Below are 20,421 nucleotides of genomic sequence, written 5' to 3'. Positions count from 1 at the left end.
ACATGAAATAAAAAGCAGTACCTCAAAACCACCACTACTGGCAGCACGAGTTAAGAGCATTTCCCATGCAGGGGACCTGGGCTCTAACTGGAAGGCCACACGAAAGTCACCCACACGGGCCTGGCCCACAGAGGCCTGTCCCTCGGCACAAGGACCATCCCCGTTTCAGTCACAGGACACCTGCCCAGCAGAAGCGAAAAGCAGCAGGCATGTTAAAGACAGGAAGGGAGGAAGCAAAAGAAGAACAGGGTCAAACGCCACCAACGCTTGGAGAGGCTGTGGCCACACACTCCACGTGCAGACATGACCACAACTCAGGACTCCCTCTCTCCTAAGGTGCAGGGTTTCCGCACTTCCCAAAGGGCATCTGAAACCACACAGCAAACCCAGAGATGCTGCTGAGCGGGATGACCTCTTCAGAGCTTACAGGGTGGGCAAGAGGAGAGACGGACAAAGGGAGCTAGTAGGCAATCGTCAAAATATTTTATTACAAAATACAGTACAGGTTCACAGACTGCTTCCCAATGTTCTCTAACATGTACACGGCCGAATGAAGTGCTGCAAAATACCTGGCAGTGGCCCACAAGACTCTAACTTCTGTAATGACTTCAGTCTCCTTAGAGTTACAGAGGACGTCTGTAACGGGCAGTGGAATGGAGAGACGGCCGTCGCCGCGGCTGGCGGGGCTCCTGACTGCTGAACAATAGCGTCGTTTTCTCCATGGCTTACAACCCACCAAAAGCTGGGACCCAATTCGTACAGAGACGAGGCAGAGCAGAGAGAAAACAACTCTGGCCAACCCAGAAGTCTCTGGCCACTACTTCTTGTTCCTGGGTTTTAGCTCTTCAGCTGCATTACGCAGGAAAATGTAATTTTTCTTCTGGGGATTATAAAATTCATGTCCCTAAAGGGGAAAAAAACACAATGATCTTATTTTCAAAAAGCAAAAGTTAGCATTTTATGGGCACTTTTTATATGCCAAGTCCTGTGCTACGTCCCGTGAAGCATAAACTCTCCTCCAGGGGAAAAAAACAGGCAGATGGAGGGAAAGAAAACCACACTTCAATCAACAGCACAGGCCTCAGAGAAAAGGTTAAGGACTTGGTGGGAAGTTGTCTTCATGTCCCACTTGGACGACCTTTTACATAGCTATTTTTCCCGAGTCAAGACTCTCTAAGCCACCAGCACTCTAAGCCAAGACGACGGCCCTCAGGGAGCGAGGTCTTGGGGACGAGGCATCCCACATGGCATGGAGAGAGAAGAGGAAGTACGCGGGGTGGTGGTGTGTCTGCTCCTGCCTGCGCTGAGGTGGAGGGGGGCCTGTGTAACTTCAGGGGAGCCTGGAAAACCAGGATCAGGCCAGGCTTTATAAAGGGCTCTGAACATCAGACTGAGGCCTTTGAACATTATCCCAGAGGGAAAAGGAATGGCAGCCACAAAGGCTGTAAATGACAATGACAGTGACATGAGAGATTTGTGTCTTAGGAAGACAGTGGAATGCAGTGGGCAGGGCAGGTAAGAGGGACTTTCAGGTGACCCGAAGGGCCTCTGGGTGCACTCTGGCACCTGTACTGCAATGACGTTTTATTTTCATCCCTGGACAGATGTGCTGAGATGGTTAATTCTCATTATGATGTGCGAAGTGCAGCTGCTCTTAAAGGCTGTGCTCAAGCAGCAGCGCATAACATTAACACACGTGGTCATGATTTCATGCTGGAGGCAACTGGCTTTAAACTAAGAACACTGGAAAATTCCTGAAGCAACTTTTTAAAAATTAAAAAGACAATAATTTAAGTAACTGCCACTGAGAGCTGATGTTAATTGCTCGGATGAATTCATTTTGAGCAGCCTTCCAAGCAACGAGCTTTCTCAGTTGTCTCAATTTACTACTATTTTTTTTCAATGCTTGCAATGCAGAGAGCCCTGAGTGTGATGTCAGTTAAACGCAGAGTTTTAATGCAGCTGCAGGCTGAGCATCTGAAGAAGAGGAGATCCACTGAAGAGCCCCATGGGGAAACTGAGGCCTCAAGCCACAATGTAGCTCCCACCCCAGCCAGGCAGAGCCAAAAAAGTGCACTCTTCAAAACTGAGCATGTGGCTTCCACGGGTGAGTGGATAAACAAACGGTGGTACAGCCACACCATGGAACACTACTTGGCAGTGAAAAAGAAAAAGACTACTAAAACACTCAACAGCATGGGTGAACTTCAAAATCATTAAGCCGAGTGAAAGAAGCCAGCCAAAAAAGAATACATAGTATATGACTCCATTTATATAAAATTCTAGAAAATGCAAACATCTCTAGTGACGGAAAGCTGATCAATGGTTGGAGAAGGGGCGGAGGATTACAGTGATACACAGGAAACTTCTGGGGGAGATAAAAATGTTATCTTGACTGTGGTGATGGTTTCATGGGTATGTACAGAAATTGAAACTGATCAAACTGCACACTTCAAATATGTGCAATTAACTGCATTTCAATTAGACCTCAGTAAAGCTGCTTAAAAAGGCCCACATAAGCAAAAGCTCAGAGAGCGTGCATACTCCCACAGGCCAGAGCAGCATCCATAGCAATGTGCTGAACGGGCAAGACGCATCACAGGAGACTGGACAGAGCTGGTGACTGCCCAGCTCTTCTGAGAGACTCAAAGGTGACACAAGAACTTACACCCCAGTGACCGGGCGGCGGTTAACTCAGAGGAACACGGAGAAGCGGCGAGCTGGGGGACAAAAGGAGACGGTGATGGGAAAAGCAGCCGGATTTGCGTCTCCTAAGTTAAGGGACTTAGGGGACGCCCAGGTGCAGACACCCTGGTGGGACTGGGATAGGGGAAGTGGGGAACGAAGTCAGGAAGCAAGTTAGAAACGGCGAAGTCATCAGCTTACGCGGGAATGCAGGCATGCCTGGAAGAAGCCTACGCAGAGCCAGTCAGGCGAAGCCGGCGGAAGGCTGGCCTCTAAGAGGCGCCGAGAACAGAAGCTAGCAAAGGATGGCGAGGAGCAGTCAGAAGCAGTAATAAACAAGAAAACAGAAACACCAGAGAAACCAAAGGAGAGAGGTTTGTGAAGGATGCAGGAAGGAATGGACCACAGTACCCAACACACACAGAAAGGAAGCTTCTCGACTAGACGACGAGGATGTCAGCCAACGAGACTGACTACAGTTCCAGGAGGCCAGGACCCTGCAGCGGGCTGAAGAGGGAACAGAAGCCGTGGGAGCGCAGAGGGCAGGTGTTAACCACTCTGGACAAGTTTAACAGAAAGGGACACAAGGTTTCCTCAGGCTTGCTTTAGAAAGGCCAAAGTGTGCGTGCTAACCAACAGATGGGAAGGAGCTGGTGGGCAGGAGAGGAGAGAGTTTGAGAAGGGGCAGAAAAGAGCAGAATGGAGGGAGGGAACCTTGGAGGGAGGAGGGGGCAGGTGGAAGGAGATCAGGCCAGTGAAGACGGACTGTGTGGAAACCAACGGAAGGACGGAGGGGGAGGCAGAGCCTCTCTGGGCGAAGCTGGCGACCTCTCCAGTCAGGAACCTCAGTTGCAGTGGTCTGGAACCTCAGCACCTAAGTGCTCTCTCTACCGTTATGCTGAGACACCTCAAAAATGCAGCCAGGACCCTGTCAGCCCTTCACTCCCCCCGGAAATGACAAACAAACAAAAATGAACGCCTCGGGCAAAAGCTCCATGCCCTGGCCCTGCTGACCCCTCCCGCCCCACCCCTTGCCGTGCCCACTTCGCCCTCTCCCAACAACCCCAGCATCACTGAATGACCACACTCTTCCAGAGTGGCGGCCTCCAGTTCACCTGTCTTTACCAAGAGCTTCTGGGGGGCGGGTTCCCAGGGCAAGGCTCAACACGCGTGCTTTCTCTGAGTCCCCACAACCTGCAAGGGAGGCCCTGCCATTTCCTTCCACAGTGAGGTGACAGTGACCTGCCCCAGGACACAAGGCAAGTCCGGAGAAGAGTCTCAACTCAAGCCCAGGCCCTCCGACCCGGAGAGCCCACAGTGGGCCTGGGAATTCTCACCTTCGACCAGTCGTAGCTGGAAGCATACGCAAATATGTTTCCATTGTGGTTGAAGCAGCAAGCTGCTATCGGCTGATCCAACTGTTCCGAAGTTTTTAGTTTTGTTCTGGCATCTTTGTCCCAAAAGCTGAATCTACCATCAGATCCCACGGTTGCAAGGGTGCCATGAACAGGATGGAATGCGATTCCATTTACCTGCAAGGAGTGACACGTACAAGGAGGAGTGGAGACAGCCGAGGGAGGAGAAGTCAGGTCTTCGCCAGTGCGTGCCCCCCAGTGCAGTTAGGAAACAACATGCACATTTCAAGAGAGCAGCTGCTGGCTGATCACAGGAGGAACCAGCCACGCTTCCTCCGTCAGGCGCCAGCCCAGAACCGCGTGTCGTCTCTTGTCATGAACAGAGGGCAGCAGAAGTTAACAAGCATATAGTGAGCGACACCAAGGAGTGAACCTAGGAAAACGTCTTTCCTTTTTTAGCAAACAGCAACTCCTCAGTTTTAAGTAAGTGTATCAACTGTCCACCAGCACTCACTGAGCGGGTGGAAGACCCTCCCCAAAGTCCTAAGCTTACATTCAGAATCAACAGTGAGAAAACGAAGACAGTCAATATGTTCACAAAAACAGAAAACTGAAACCTACGGCATAAGCCGTTTGTCGCCGGACATGAACCCCCACAATGACAAAGTGATCTTCTCTGATCCCATAATGACTCAGCTACCACCTCCAAGTCTAGTTTCTAGACGTATTCTCAAGGTTAAAGTTTCTAAAAACATACCGCATAGATGTCCTGAGGAGCTGAAGTATTGGTTCCATTCGATCGATGACATTTGAAGGTGAAGTTATCTTTGGCACTGAAAAACAAAGCCCCAGCTAAGTTTTCCTTTGTAAAAAAAATGTCTCAAGTGAAAATCTGCAAGCCGACTGAGTCCCACTTACGGGTTTGGGGGGTTGATGTAGTGAATAGCGACTCTCCCCTCGATGCTGCCCAGAGCAAAACCAGTTGGCTTGTTCTGTTTGTCCTTAAAAATAGCCACACATCGATGCTACAATTTGAAGAAAAAAAAAAAGTATATCATCACCATGTAAAATATAAGATTGCATAACTACTGTGAAGTTAAAGAATTTTCACCTCATTTTTGGGTTTTAGAAGAACCAGAAAGACATTACTCAAACATGGTATTTCTGTTCCTCTACTAAGCACTATTTTCTAATTTGAATAACCACTTGAATTCAGCCACGTGATTCTACGAATAAACTGTGCTTCTGTCTAGCTGCTGCTCTCCCTCTGCCACGAGGAAGGCCTTGCTGTCACTCCAGCAGTGCAGGTTGTCCTCAGGGCCTCCCAGCCCCTAGGCTGGTGCTGGCTCCCTCCTGGGGAGGGAGGAAGGCACTGCAGTTTTAACCCTCCACTGACGAGGTGGATGCCCTCCAGCAAGTCACCCCATGTTTCTGTGCCTGTGTTTCCCCAACTGGAAAAAGGGAAGTAGGGTCTCCCTGGCAATCACAGGGGAACAAGGGTAAAGTGGGACAGCAGCTGGGCCAGCACTCGCTAAACTGCAAACACGCTACAAGAAGGGAGACACTGCACTTGATCCAACATTGAGGTGAAGGGGCCCAAAGGAGGGTCCCCTGGACTCTATAGAAGATCCCACAGAAAGAGCCCAGGGCCCAGCCTCCTGGGGGAGAGAAGCAGGGACAGGTCCATCTGGGTTCTCACGTCCTCCTTCCAGTCATGACAACCTGGCCCAACCCAGAGGACGACCACTCTGCCCGAAGTGGACATTTTGGCTTCTATAAGGAGTTCTGGAGGCGCTGGAGCTGGATCAGGGCCTGGGGCTAGGCCATACAAGAGCGGGTAAAGAGCAGTTGCGGTTATTGTGGTGCGTGCTGGAGTATGCGAAGTTCCTAAGTAAGCGGAGAAGTGCAGGCTAGTTCTATCTCTGCACCATTTGCCTTTTTTTTTTGAACAGTAAGTGCATTAATTTTGTGAATAGAAAAAGAATTAAGGAAAAGAGACAAAATTCTGTAAGTTCTTAGAGGTCAGGAGGAACTATGGCCGGCAAGGCTGTACCCATTGTGCTCAGCACAGAGTTTAACACCTGGCGCACAGACCAGGAACCGCACCACTCCAGAAGGTGCCATTTACAAGAACACACTGCACAGCGGCCCACGCAAGGTTGACGGCACTCCTCACAAGTGAAAGGCCAGACTGCCTGGCACAGGGTGGCAGGAAGTGAAGCCAGACCAGCCTAGGTTTTATCAAGGAGTCTGGGATTTGTCCAAAAGGAACTGAGGAGTCAGTGATGGCTTTTAAGCAGGGGCATGGCAAGACCACATGCGCAATTACAAGAAAGAGCCCCTGACTCATGGATGCAGAAGGGACGGAAGGAAGGCAAAGATCCAAGCTCTCACAATCATTGAAAGAGACTTAACTAGAAGTGGTGGTAAGAAGGGAGTGAAACAAACAGATTCCAAAACACTGGCAGGGTAGAAGTGAGCCCAGTGATGAACGAGGCAGGAGAAGAGCAAAGGAGGGAGGAGGGATCGAGGATGATGCCTAGATTTCTGGCTGAGACAGCTAAGCAGCGGAGGGCCCGCTTAATGAGACATGGAGCACACGGCAAGGCCCAGGCTTGGGTGAGGTGGCAGGGAGGAGCAGGGTGAGACTGGCTGTTCACTCAGCAAACGTTTACAGAAGCCTCCACACATCAGGCCCGGCACCAGAGGCGGGGAATGAGGCAGCAATGAGTACAGAAAACAGTCTCCGGTGTCATGAGCGTATGTTCCAGGAGGCAAAACAAGACAAAGTAAGTAAAATATGCATGTGCGTGTACGTCAGATATACGCACACGTTAAGGTAGCAATTCCTTACCACATCTATTAGATATCTGTAGCACTAGGGCGAGCAGCCAGGGAGAAGCCTGAGAAGAGGTGACAATGACTCAAGATGTGCAGAAAGTGCTCCTGCGTGTGATGTGGGACAGCTCTGGGCTGAGCTGTTGGAAGACACGCAAAGGAGCCGTCAGACTGCAGATGTCCTTGTCGGGGGGCAGAGGGGAGGTCTGCTGGAGGTCTGAGTCTCCAGACCACAAGATGCGCCTCAGCGACAGCAGTGGGCGGGGTGAGGCTTCACTCAGGCAGAGAAGGCAACGGCCAAGGGCAGGCACCTGCAGGACCTCAACATACAAGAACCTCCAAGACAGATGCGGCAGCAGCCAGAGAGGCAGGACGTAAGAGCCTGGGACAAGAGAAACCAAGGACAAGACCTACAACTAGAATACACAGCTATGTACTTGGGGGCGGGGGGCGCTTTGGGGAGAAGGAGAAAAAAAAAGACACCAAGGACATAATGTTCAAGAACACGTAAAAATAGCATTATGCTAAGACCCTGTTATGGTAAAATGAGTGCTGATCAGTATCCACTGGAATTACTGATGAGGAAACCACTGGTGGCCATGCCAAAAACAGTTTCGGTGAAGTAATGGGGGCAGCAGTCTCCACAGAGGAGGGTGAGAAATGAGTGGGAGGTAAGAAAGCTCATGCAATACGGCTGACTGCAATGGGAAAAAGGGATCCAGGGGGTACTGGAGGAGGGTGTGGGATCTAAGAGTCCATGGCAAGTGGAAGACCGAGCTGAAGAGAAAACTGCCTGGGAACAACGAAGGCACAGCTGAATCTGGAAGCTGTGAACTGATAATGGGACCGATCCATGAGATGCACAACTTCATTCAACAGCATGCAGCTATCCAGGGGGATGTTTGGAGAGGACAGGTAAGTTGGGGCTCATCCAGAAATGGATAGTACGTACTCACTAAATATTTGTGCTTGCATCCTTAAAATCATCCCCTACGAAAATACTTCTGGGTTTCTGAAGTACAACTGCACCCCCCATGTGGCACTGACCACAAACGACAGGGGCCACAGACACGCTTCCAGGCCCGACTGAGAATCACCTGATGCTTCAGTGGCGACTCTATCCTCCTGAACTCAGAAGGTTGGCTCTCTAATTGGTAGACGATCAGTCCCCTCTCCGCGGTTGCCACCACGGCCATAGGATATATCTAGGGAGTGGAGGAAAGCAGAGACATACTTAAAATGAAGGAGTGTGCTTCTTTCATACCAAAGCATCAGATCAATTTTTTTAGTCACAAAAATAAGCGAATTTTTTTAAGTTTAAAAATCTAATGATATCAACACGTTTTTCATGAAAACCTAGAGAAATCATATTTGAAAGGAGAACATTCATATATTCTTAAAAGACTCATTTTTTAAAACTGTAATAGACATGCATATTTAGAAAACGTACTGAGGAAGAGAGAAGAAATGAAACCAGCTACAGCATCCCTTCGAATGCTAAGTGGTGTTGGCAGTATGGTACATTTTACTCCAGTCTTTTCTGAGCACTGTACATGCACAGGTGAGTGTGGAAAGCTCTAAGGATTCGTGCCCTTTCCTCCAAGCATGCACCTGTCCCATGTGCCCGAGTGAGCCCGCCAGAGGGCTCAGCTGACCACTGCAGACTTGCTGGCCTGTTAGGTCACCTAGAGTGTTTCACCACAGTACACAGAACAAAGACCATCTAAAGGTTTATTTTTCTCCTGATAAAATCCTAAAAGTGGAATTACTGGGCCGTTGGTATAAAACTTTAAGACATGACTAAACAGATGGAGAAAGTTCTTGAGTTTCTCTCCCACTCAGAGATAGTCCCCCAAAATCTAGCAGGACATCACAAAGTTATTACCAGGTTTCCCACAGCCATACCATAAACGTCATATACTGACGGCATGTTGCTAATCTGCATATGCTCAAATAACAAGCGACAAAAAACATGACACCAGTATTGAGGAATTCTGGAAGAGATGCAGCACAAAAGTCTCCTGCTTTATAAGATGACTGAGGCAATCTGAGCCATATCCCCTGTGTCTAGTGTTGAAGTTTCAGGGATTTTTAGATTACCCTCTAATAGCAAGATGTTATAAGGTAAGAAACGCTATTTGTTTAAAGAAAATATATATTAAGGTAGAAATTCCTTACCACGTCAGCACAGTAACACCTTTCCGGGAGTTGCAAAACCATCATAGGATTTGAGGATCGTGTATCCCAAAACTAAAAGAAAACAAAGCCGGCAGTAAGTGACCATTCAGAGCTAAAGCACAAGCAGTGTACACAGGAACGCCAGCCTCGGGCGGGCCGCGCAGTCTGGCAGCAGACCATACCTTCAAGGTCTTATCCCAGCTCCCAGTCATCACACAGCTGTAGCTCGGTGCTTTGATCCAATGTATGGTTTTAACGGGAGCGTCATGCTTTCAACAAGACAAAACCAAAACCGATGAAGGTAAACATAACAAGGCACTCAACAGCTTTAATTCTAGAAATTCAAGGATGAGGAACTAACTTAAATATTGAGGGCATACCCAGCAAAACCCAAAGGACTATTTTAGCCCCTCCTCACGACCAAAATACTCAATTTAACACAGAACAAGTATCTACCTTTCACTCTAACAAACTTGAGTTTGATTTTGCCCATAACTAACTAGTATGTGAGAGAGAAAGTAAGCCTCTCCCTCGGAGGAGAGGTTCAGAAATAACTGGTAGGGAACTCCACCAGTTTCATTTCTTCTCTAAGGTGGCAGAGTTAAGAGATCGAGGAGATGCATCTAGCACCCAGCACTGTGACCTCAGAGTAGCTAACACTTTTCTAAAAATGTTTCAGTGTCAAGAGGCCCCTCCTCACAGTCAGAGCCTCTGGGTCTAGGTTCTCTCACCTTCACTCCTTCTGCCCTTCCTAGCGGTCGTCACACAAGCACCTGCGGTGGCCCCTGAGCAGGCTGTAAAAGCTCCATGGCCATGAGGGAGTGGCCCTCTCACGGCTGCCTCTCCCTCAATGCTGGCGCCTGGTGGATGGCAGGCACTCAACAAACACTCGTGGAACGAACAGGTGACCAAAGGCAGTGGAACAAGGCAAGTCACATAGGAGTGCTGGATGTCACACACGGCAACACTGAGGAGCACCTGTGACATTTTCTTTAATAGATTTGTGTCACTAACTCCTTATGACGCCATCCTCATCTACACATACATGGAAGACCCATGACAGAATAATCTGTGAAACGCTAGTGAGAATGTGAATGGTTATGAAACTGGTGTTATTTTTGAAGTACAATTGATTTGGTACAGTCAAACTGCATTTTTCCCATCAGAGTCATTATAACTGAAGAGTCACCCCCCCCTCCCCCCCGCACACCAGCCTTGCCCCCCTCTTTGCAGAGGGTGAGTTTCTATACCTGTGCAATCTGTATCGCCTGATTACTGTTGAGGTCCCACATTTTGGCAGTTTTATCACATGATGCTGTAAATACTTTGCTCCCATCCTAAAATAAAATGGAGAAAATCTCTCATTCTAAGAAAAATAAAATCTCTAAATGTACATTTAGATATTAGGGTGAACATAATGAGGCCAGTTTTGTTTCGAAATTTTTATTTTTCCAATTTTTGGGGGGCTAGTGTATTGCAAACTATAATGTCATATATAAAACACACTTTCAGCCCTATTGTTTATTATTGATCTATTTTTCTAAGAGCTACTACATAAACAGGATAAAAAAAATTTAAAGGGTACTTAAAGTTATATTGTGAAAACCACGTCTCTCCCTACCCCTGACCCCTCAGAGCAGCCACGGGCCACTGTGTACCCTCCAGGAACAGCCTTTGTACAGCACGTATCTATGTGTGTACCAGGGGCCACTTCAAAAATCTTTTCTGATTTTCATCAATTTGAAGCCTTCATAAAAGTCGCTAGAAGAATACAATCAGTGCCCATAAACCTGCATTCACCAGGGTAAACGTTTCGTCACATTTACTGTTTCTCTTCCCCCTCTCCGTATATATCTATATCTCTATCTAAATCATGACTTTTGTTCAGCTCAATATCTAACAGCATTCCAAATGCATGCAATAAAACTACACTGACTGACAAAAGTCATCGGTCCTACAGAACCTATAGCTTAAAAAATTAGCAGTCGTAACAGTTTTCAACATATTCACGTAGAGAACTCATACAGTAGGTCAGTCAAACAGAAGCAGCACAAGGTAACTTAAAATGAGAGGAAAAGTACTGAATCCAAAGTCTAGACCAGTGGTCAGCAAATATTTTTCTTAAAGGGCTATACAGTAAATATTTCAGTCTCTGCAGGTCAAAAGGTCTCTGCTGCAACTCCTTCACTATCACTGCAGCTTGAAGGCAGCCACACACATTGTATAAATGAAGAAGTGTGGCTAAAGTTCCAATAAAACTTTATTTACAAAAGCAGGCAACGGCCCAGTTATGGCCCATGAAGCACGGTTTGCTGATCCCTGGCCTAGACTGTTTCCTTTCTGGTTCCATAGCTCAAAGAGATTCACTACCATCCTCCCCCAGCAAAAACTTCCTCCCAACCGAAGTCACCAGTCCTCTATCGGAAAAAAGGGAGAAAATCTGCTTCTCCATTAACGAAGCTATAAGGAGAACTTTGCTGGTCCTTGGAAACATATCGCCGTCTGGAGTGAAGGCTGAGGCGGAGGGAAACCGTGGCCTCTCCATGTCATCAGAAACGACGACCCTCCCAGCCATAAGCAGCACTACAGTGTAGCGCACGCCAAACCCCAGTGGACATACAGACCCCAGCGCACATACAGATCTAGAAGCTAAGCCACCAAAGGGCCGGGTGGAGGAACGACAGCTAAGTGCTGCCCGCCCAGCTGCTCCAAGGTCTGCCTGCCAGGGCCGCACAATGAGCCGTGTCCTCGGACTGCCAAAGAACCGCCTTCACCACGCTGGGCTTTCACGCCTCACAGGAGCTCTGGCTCCTGCGCTTATGCGCCCTCCTCTCCCTGAAGGCCGCCCCTCCCAGGCTGGTGCGCATTCCCGCGAGCCCCAGGAGGGAGGCTGCCAAGCGGACGGGCCCTGGAGCCAGGAAGCCCTGGGTGTAGGCTCAGCCTCTCACCTACTACATGCCTCCAGCAAGTCCCTCAACCACCTCCTGACGGGTCCCACGCCAGTCACTATGTAGACTTAACCGAGCCATCCCGACTCCACTGTCTGAGATTCTTCCTTGTTTCGGTGTTTGTCCTGAGAGACCAGGAGTCCCATGGGCACAGAAGACTCGCCCACCTCGGCTACTGTGATTTCCACCACATTCCCAGTGGTTGGCACACGATGATAGGTGCCTGATAATTATTTGCTGAATTAAATCACGCTATTATCGGTTGTAATTTTCATTATTATCTTCATTTTATAAGTGAGGAAACAGACTCAGAGAAATTAAGAACTTGGCAAAGTCAAAAAGTAGAGGAGAGTTGAAATTTGAACCTAGGCCTGGACGGGAAGAGACAGACAATGCTCAAAAAGCTAGAGGCACATGGTTTACTTTTCTGTAAAGATTCAGCTCAGTTCTTGCCTCTTCTGTGAAAGGCTCATGGCGCCCTTCCCAAACCTTTCCACTGCGTTCTGCGCTCCCTCCAACCCAGCCCCACTCCTCGTGCCTCTCTCAGAACTCAGCTCACTGCCTGGGGCTCTCCATCCCACGTGGGAGTCCTCCACTGGATGGGGGCACAACACGCAGAGAGGAAACAGCTGTACACATTTTTGTAAATGCCAACAGCCACTCAGTAACATTTGAGCGACAGAACTCCTGTATCTGTTAAGTCTATTTCTTACCATAATTTATAAGAAAGTTTACAATTCTGATCCATTACCTGATCAGTAATGAAAGACAGGCAAAATATATTAGAAACATTTAAAATCTACTCGAGCTGCTACTTTTCCATAAACTAACAATAAGGCAAATTAAAAATAAGTTGTATCTGTAATAAACGTGTCACTTTTTAAACTGTTTTCATATATCTATTATTAGCCTCACAATAACCCAATCAAATCTATCAGGAATACAAACAACAGAAAGGACTTTAATCACTCTCAGAGCTAGTGATTAAAACAGGAGCAACTATGGCTCCTGAACCAATTCAAAATATTTATAAATAGTAGAATCATTTATTATTTATAATAAATAAATTTATAAACAAAATTACATAAATGTATGGTGCAAATAAAAATGGTGATGTAAAATAGAGGAGTCTGGTGTTTCTCCTGAAGTTAAACATGCACTCGCCATATGGCCCAGCAAGCCCGCTATTGGATATTCACCCAAGAGAAGCGAAAACTTGTATTCACAGAAAATCCAGTACACAAATGTTGACAGCAGCATGACTCACAATGACCAAAAATGGAAAACCACCCAAATGTCCTTCAAGTGGTGGACGGTACACAGGAGAACCCGCGCAATGGAACACTGCTCAGCAGTGAGAAGACACACTGCTGACCTGACCTGTGGGACCTCGACTGCATGATGCTCCAGGAAGCCAGACACAAAAGGCTACACACGGGATTCCGTTTATACGACATCCTGGTAAAGGCAGAACTACACGGACAGAAACTCATCAGTGGTTTCCAGGGTCTGGGAGTTGAGACTTGACTACAAAAGGGCAGGAGGGAATTCTGAGGCTGAGGATCTGTTCTATCTCTTGACCACAACCCTACGCATTTCTAAAAACTCACAGAATCATACACTAAAAAGATTCAATTTTATTGTCTGCAAATCATATCTAACATGACTAAAAAAATACACACAAGGCCTGGGCAGGGCCTCGAGGCTCAGCTTCCTTAGCATGGAGGAGCACCCACCTGCCTCTGACCTCATCAGGGCCTGTCTCCTCCCTCCTCCCAGGTCAGCCACAGGCAGGAGGGAGGAGAGCCAGGCTGGGCCCCTCCCCTACTGCCTGGGGGCCACTCCACAGCCGCAGCTCTCACTGCACTTGCCACAGGTACCTCACTCCCTGTTGGTTCCTTCGGAAATGGTCCCTTCACTAAACCCTCCCCAATCACCCACACTCATCCCAAAAGGAAAAAAAAAGAAAAGCTCAGAGCTGAATAAACTTGAACACATTTACTTATACTGCTGACGTTCAGGATTTGAGAGGAAAAAGAATTCCAAAAAACAGAGGCCAGCTGGTGGCATAGTGGTTAAAGTTCACACACTGTGTTTCAGCAGCCCGGGGTTCATGGGTTTGGATCCCGGGAGCAGATCTACACACTGCTCATCAAGCCATGCTGTGGTGGCATCCCACATACAAAATAGAGGAAGATTGGCACAGATGTCAGCTCAGGGCTAATCTTCCTCACAAAAAAAGAAAAGAAAAAGAATTCCAAAAAATCAAAACACCTCAAAAGTCTAATACAGGCATACCTCAGAGATATTGCAGGTTTGGTTCCAGACTATTGCAATAAAGGGAGTCACACAAATTTTTTGGTTTCCCAGTGCGTATAAAAGTTACGTTTACATTATGTCTTTAAAAAAACCAATGTGCATACTTTAATTAAAAAATATTTTACTGCTAAAAAATGCTAACCATCATATGAGCCTTTTGTAAGTTGTAATTTTTTTGCTGGTGGAGGCTCTTGTAAAAAGCACGGTATCTGCAAAGTGCAATAAAATGAGGTATGCCTGTAATGGAAAAGGATTAATTTTTTCCATAGGATTTATTTTCTGGGATAGTAAATTTCTAGCTTCTTTTTTTAAAGATTGGCACCTGAGCTAACAACTGTTGCTAATCTTCTTCTTCTTCTTTTTTTTTTTCCTTTTTCTCCCCAAATCCTCCCAGTGCACAGTTGTATATTTTAGTTGTGGGTCGTTCTAGTTGCGGCATGTGGGATGCCGCCTCAACATGGCCTGATGAGCAGTGCCATGTCCACGCTTAGGATCCGAACCTTTGAAACCCTGGGCCGCCAAAGCGGAGCTTGCAAACTTAACCACTTGGCCACGGGGCTGGCCCCAAACTTCTAGTTTTAAAACAACATAAGGTCGTGGCACATTTAGAGGTAGGAAAGGCTTCAAGAAATTATCTAATCCCTTGCTCAAGGAAACATGTCAATAAAATAATGGATTTTTTAATGCAAGAAAGGCTTTCAGAGAGACCAACTAAAGCTAACATGACGAAGGGTAACTGCTACATTAGGAACATCAATAAACTACTATATTTACAGTCAGAAACTTAGAATTGGTATAATGTCCACACACACATGCTATTTGTGTTCTGAGTTACATAAAAATAGAAACACATAAACATTCCGAATTACACTCTACACTGTGTAGAAGAAAACACTGAAGCTGCATGAGCCTTACGTCACTCCAGCAGACGTCCAGGACAGGCCCCGTGTGCATCTGCTGGGCTTTTGGAATAGTCTGTCCACTGTCTTGAACTTCCCAGCAGCGAACCTACAGTAATGAAACAAATTGATGCAAACACAGCAATTAATGATATATCACATGCACTGCACATCTAATAACGAATGGGATACAATTTAAATATAATCGGACTCCTCACATCAACTTAATTAACTTTAAGAACAAAGCAACTGAAAAGTATGTGCAAGTAGCTATTTTCCTATTCCTAAGCTATCAAATATACAAATTCTACTGCTTATACTTAAAACCACAGATAATTTTCTCATCACATCTATGAGATATAACTGTCTACTAAAGTAGAACGTTATCCATTACCATTCAGAGAATCTAGACCAAAGGGGAAACTGATCTTTCTTCTCTGCATAGTTTACTCTGATTTTTTATATCATTTTTTTCCTGATTATATAAGTAATGCATTTTACTTAAAGTTTTTTATCACAAGTCAGTAAAAATGACCTTAATCTGACCACAGATAATATGGTTAACAGTTCAGTGTGCTTTCAGTCTTTCTACGTACATATATTGTCCTCAAAAAGCAGATTACACGGTATCTTCACTTTTTTATTTTTTTGATTTATTTTTTAAGTTTTCTGACTTTAATATTAGTCTGACATAGCATTAGTAACCATGCTGCACCGAAACATGTAATGGTACAATCTGAACCATGACTTGTTAAATGTTATACCCCACTCCCCCCAGAATATTTAGGCTGGTCCTCAAGTTAACAATGTGTAAGCACATAAGCATGATCAGTTATGGACAGCCTCCCATACGAACTGCTATTTAGCAATACAGAAACTGCCTCCAAGATTTATGCTTACAGGTAGACATTCAATTATACCAATAAAACAGCCTATCCTGAAAATATGGGCACATTTTAAAACATCTTAAGACAATTCTGTTAGCCATAACAGTCCCACAGTATGACTGAGTAGTAAGAATCTACTTTAAAAGCAAAAGAACTTAATCAGTATAGTGCATGATTGATTCGACATAGTTCCCAGGGAAGAGACCAGTCACTTGATTGCAGACTCCTCCATACCAGCCATCGTCATTCTTCTTTATTACATGAATGATTGCACCCTCCATAAATGATAGCTCATCATCTTTGTCTTTTGTATAATCATATATTGCCACAACTTTCTCAATATAATTCTTGGGGGCCCACGCAGGATCCCCATCTGCATATGGATCATTATACTGAACCACCGCAGCCTCCTCATCTTCATAATCCACTGGAGGTGGTGGTGGCGGCGGTGGAGAGTGATCAAACATGGGAATGTCCTCTGGTGGGGGTGGGGGTGGTGGAGCTGGACTATCAGCAACTGACTGGTCCAACAGCGGGTGGTGAGGGTGTACGCACAGCAACGGGAATGCCAACACTGCTGCTTCCACTGTCTTCTCGACTTCCACTTCCTCCACTGCTTTCACTGTGTGTCCTCGGTCTCTGATTTGAAGCTGTCCTGCCTGGACTATGCTGACTTCCGAGCCTAGGAGGACTTGTCACGCAGTCATTAGGAACTGGTGGGGGTTTAACAAGTTCCAGGGTTTTGTAAGGAGTATTCCGCCCCAGCGTTCCCTGCCTAACGTGGGAGGACTCGGTGGCTTCTGAGTAGGAGGATTTGTTCTCGATAGAGTGCCAGTTCTTGCAGGCTGGTTATTTCCACGCTCGACACCATGGTCCCCATCACCCAGCACTGTACAGTCAACAGGTTTCCGAATCTACCTTACAAGGCGCTCCATATTTGTGGGTGCTATTTTGTGAGTTCTTGATGTATTCTTTTTTGTTGTCAAAATACCAATCTCTCTTCAAGCCAGTTTCTCTTTACGAAATGTCCACAGTGTGTGAAACATGATTGATGGAAGATGACATTCTCCAAAGCTGAGAGGCCTGGATATCCAGCAACTGGAGGACATTGTTGGCCAACGCACTTATTTGATAAGCAACACTAGCTAGGGATTGGGTTGTGCAGGCTTTGGTCTCTTCTAAAGCTCTTCTCTTGTCTGCAGCCTGTATGTAGTTGTTCTTACAGTAGTCGGCCACCAGGATGACGTTCTGGTAACTCTCTCTCAGTGCCCTCTTCCCAGACGGGATCTCCTCCTCTAGTAACATCTGCAGCTCTGCCACTTTCTACCCCTCCACAGCGCTTCCTCTCTCATTAAAGAGACAGAAGCAGCAAGGTCCGAGGAGCCTCAGAGCACCTCACAGCCCGGATACAAGCCCCCTACCCACCCGGTATTGTCAGTATCTTCACTTTTTTAATTGCAGCTTTTCTCACTTGCATTGTTAGCCTATGTGCCATTAAACAGTCTTCTTTTTTAATTTTTGAGGAAGTCTGGCCCTGAGCTAACATCCATGCCCATCTTCCTTTACTTTATGTGTGGGACGCCTACCACAGCATGGCTTGATGAGCAATGCATGGGTCCGTGTCAGGGATCCAAACCCGTGAACCCCAGGCCACAGAAGCAGAGTGTGTGAACTTCACCGCTCAGCCACCGGGCTGGCCCCTCTTCTGTTTTTCAGCAGCAAATCAACTGAAATCTTTCAAGAAACTACATGTAGACAGCAAGCCTGCTCAGTCATGACTACCTTCCTCCCCCTACTGCTCTCCTCCCCTCAGCCCCCAACTGCCTCCCAGTAGCAGGTCACAGGTTGAAATCTTTTCCAAAAACTGTTTTTCTTTTTAAAGATGTTTTATTTTTCCTTTTTCTTCCCAAAGTCCCCCGGTACACAGTTGTGTATCTTTAGTTGTGGGTCCTTCTAATTGTGGCATGTGGGATGCTGCCTCAGCATGGCTTGATGAGCAGTGCCATGTCCGTGCCTAGGATCCGAACCGGCGAAATCCTAGAACACCAAAGTGGAGCACGCGAACTTAACCACTTGGCCATGGGGCCAGCCCCTCCAAAAACTCTTAAAATGGTATTCCATCACACAGACATACCATAAATTATCATTACTATTAAGTATTACAATTTTCAACATTTTCACCTGCACGAGGACTTTCTGAAATGAGGCAGTATGAGGTTCTGGCTCAGAGTACAGAGCCCGGGCCAGACTGCACGATCAGCATCCCCCTTTGCCACTCACTCAGCCACAGGACCTGGGCCAGTGACTGGACTCCCCTAAGCCTCACATCCTGCGTCAGAAGACGCAGACGACAGCGAGTTCACAGTGCTTCAGCAGGTGTGGAGATCAATCCAGACAGCTCATAGCAGGCACATTATCGAGAGCCTCCTCCAGACCCAGAAGGGGAATCACTGAGACCCAGGGAATAAACTTAAGGATTTCCAACAAATATCGCTGACGACCCTCCAGAAGAACTGTGCCAATTTACATTCCTACCAGCGGTATCTGTTAAGGTTTCAGCTTATCCTCACTGGCACCAAGTAGTATTCTTTTTATTTTTGTTAATTTGAAAGGAAAAAAGTGTCAATCCGGTAAATCTCCATTTGTCTGATCACGAGTGTGACTGAGTGGCCCCAGCTGACTCTAACAGGCCCCTTGCACTCCTCTGTGAAAGGCCTCCTCATGTCCTTTGCTTACTTTGCCACCAGAGTTTTTATCTTTCTTTTCATACATTTTTTAGTTTTCTTGGCAAGTATAATGTCTCTGCAGGATGTGTGCTATTATCTAAAGCTGAAAAAGTTTAACATACGCCGGAAGAACATTTTCAGGATGCCTAGAAGGGCAATTCAGGTACGCCATCAGGACGACATTCACTCTCCATGAAGACTTCATCTGATTTGGGCATACGCCTCCAGACGCAGAACTAGACTAGGAACCTGAGCTACGCCCACAAGCTGGCTTTCTTAACAAACAGTGCGACAACACGGGAGGGCTGCCATTCAGAAGGGTTCACACCCTCAAAACTGATTTCTTAAAAAAACCCATGAACAAGCCTTAACTCTACTTTATTCACTTGGGAAAGAATGGGGCCAAAAGAAAAGCTAACCTTGCCCATACAAAGAGAGACGACGCATAGAACATGCATTTTAGGAGCACTTACATCATTAGCCCACGATCCTGCAATAAGAAAGTTCCCCGGCAAGGTGGGTGGGCTAAAAGATAGACAACCAATGCTATCATCAGGAGAGGACGTCACTTCAATATCCTGGGGGGAAAGTTAATGTTAAAATGTATGCATCATCACAATTTCATTCAAAACTGCTTTTTTTCTCTCTAAACACCCCATGGTGGACTTTCCTTATGCTCAGAAACTAACTGCATTAGACCTTTCTCACTTTGATGAGAAAGGGGAGGAGTAAATATGCCAGGGAAAGTGCTAGCCCTGCTGGGACTGAAGCAGCACTCCCAACGACATGCCCACAGCCACGTCTTCCAAACAGCGGCCCACCAGTTCACTCGCCCCAAAGCGCTTCATCAGTTATCGGCCGCCTCCCTCCCCTGTAGAAACTCTGATTCAACGGTTGTGGGCTGGGCCCCCGGGAACGTGCAATTTTAACAAGCACCTCGGGGGATTCTAGTGACCCAGTAAGTCAGGGAGAACAGGACACTAGTCCAGGGGACACACAGTTTCTGTGCTCCAGGGTTTGAGAAAGCGGGCTAGACAAAGTTTCCGAGCTTGCAGCCCAAAGGAGGTTCCCACGCCATCTGGGTTTCTCCCACTGTCACTGAAGCGGGAAAGCCTGGCCTGCACTCTGTCCACACACTCCTTGAAGCTTCCGTACTACCTTCATTGGGTTGTGATTATCTGTGGTTGTGCTGCCAAACATGCTGGTCCCACTAGTTCCAAAACCTGAGGTTGTTCCAAACAGACTCATTTTGGCCCTAAAAAATAACGGAAAACGTTAAGAACAGGTCCTTTCTTAAGTAATAAATATCACTGAGAGACAATATAAAGATAAGTCACAGAAGAGAAATAGACAGTCTAAATGGCTTCATGTCAGACTTTTCTCTCCGGAAGTGATCTAAATATATAATAAACAGAGTACTTCTTAAAAATAAATTCTCTATTTTAGGATAGGTTTTCACAAAAAAATTGTAAAGATAATAGAGTTCTCACACATCCCACGCGTATCTCCAACTCCCCCCTTCCAGCCGTCCCTCTCCGCGAGGCACCCCAGCTCTGACGATCTCCCCCCCGCCCCCTCCTCAAGCG

General features: G+C 46.7%; 1 protein-coding gene and 1 pseudogene across 1 annotated transcript in view; both read right to left on the bottom strand.

Moving 5' to 3' along the window:
* Nucleotides 1-468: 468 nt before the first annotated feature.
* The window catches only part of RAE1 (ribonucleic acid export 1), a 21,338-nt gene continuing 1,385 nt past the window's right edge, over nucleotides 469-20,421 (bottom strand). The window contains exons 2-12 of the mRNA XM_046679476.1: nucleotides 19,994-20,090; nucleotides 19,309-19,413; nucleotides 15,239-15,331; nucleotides 10,307-10,393; nucleotides 9,239-9,325; nucleotides 9,057-9,128; nucleotides 7,976-8,083; nucleotides 4,959-5,065; nucleotides 4,798-4,873; nucleotides 4,023-4,217; nucleotides 469-904 (exon numbers count right to left, since the gene is read on the bottom strand). Of these exons, the coding sequence (XP_046535432.1) occupies nucleotides 818-904; nucleotides 4,023-4,217; nucleotides 4,798-4,873; nucleotides 4,959-5,065; nucleotides 7,976-8,083; nucleotides 9,057-9,128; nucleotides 9,239-9,325; nucleotides 10,307-10,393; nucleotides 15,239-15,331; nucleotides 19,309-19,413; nucleotides 19,994-20,083 (1,107 nt within the window). The 5' untranslated portion in view covers nucleotides 20,084-20,090 and the 3' untranslated portion in view covers nucleotides 469-817. The remainder of the gene's footprint in view (nucleotides 905-4,022; nucleotides 4,218-4,797; nucleotides 4,874-4,958; nucleotides 5,066-7,975; nucleotides 8,084-9,056; nucleotides 9,129-9,238; nucleotides 9,326-10,306; nucleotides 10,394-15,238; nucleotides 15,332-19,308; nucleotides 19,414-19,993; nucleotides 20,091-20,421) is intronic.
* LOC124248888 (abl interactor 1-like) lies at nucleotides 15,915-17,988 on the bottom strand (annotated as a pseudogene).

The sequence above is a fragment of the Equus quagga genome, chromosome 12 (genome assembly GCF_021613505.1).
Source record: "Equus quagga isolate Etosha38 chromosome 12, UCLA_HA_Equagga_1.0, whole genome shotgun sequence".
In the NCBI taxonomy this organism is placed as follows: domain Eukaryota; kingdom Metazoa; phylum Chordata; class Mammalia; order Perissodactyla; family Equidae; genus Equus; species Equus quagga.
Note: the sequence above shows the minus strand (reverse complement) of the source record. Positions and strands in the feature narration are given on the sequence as shown.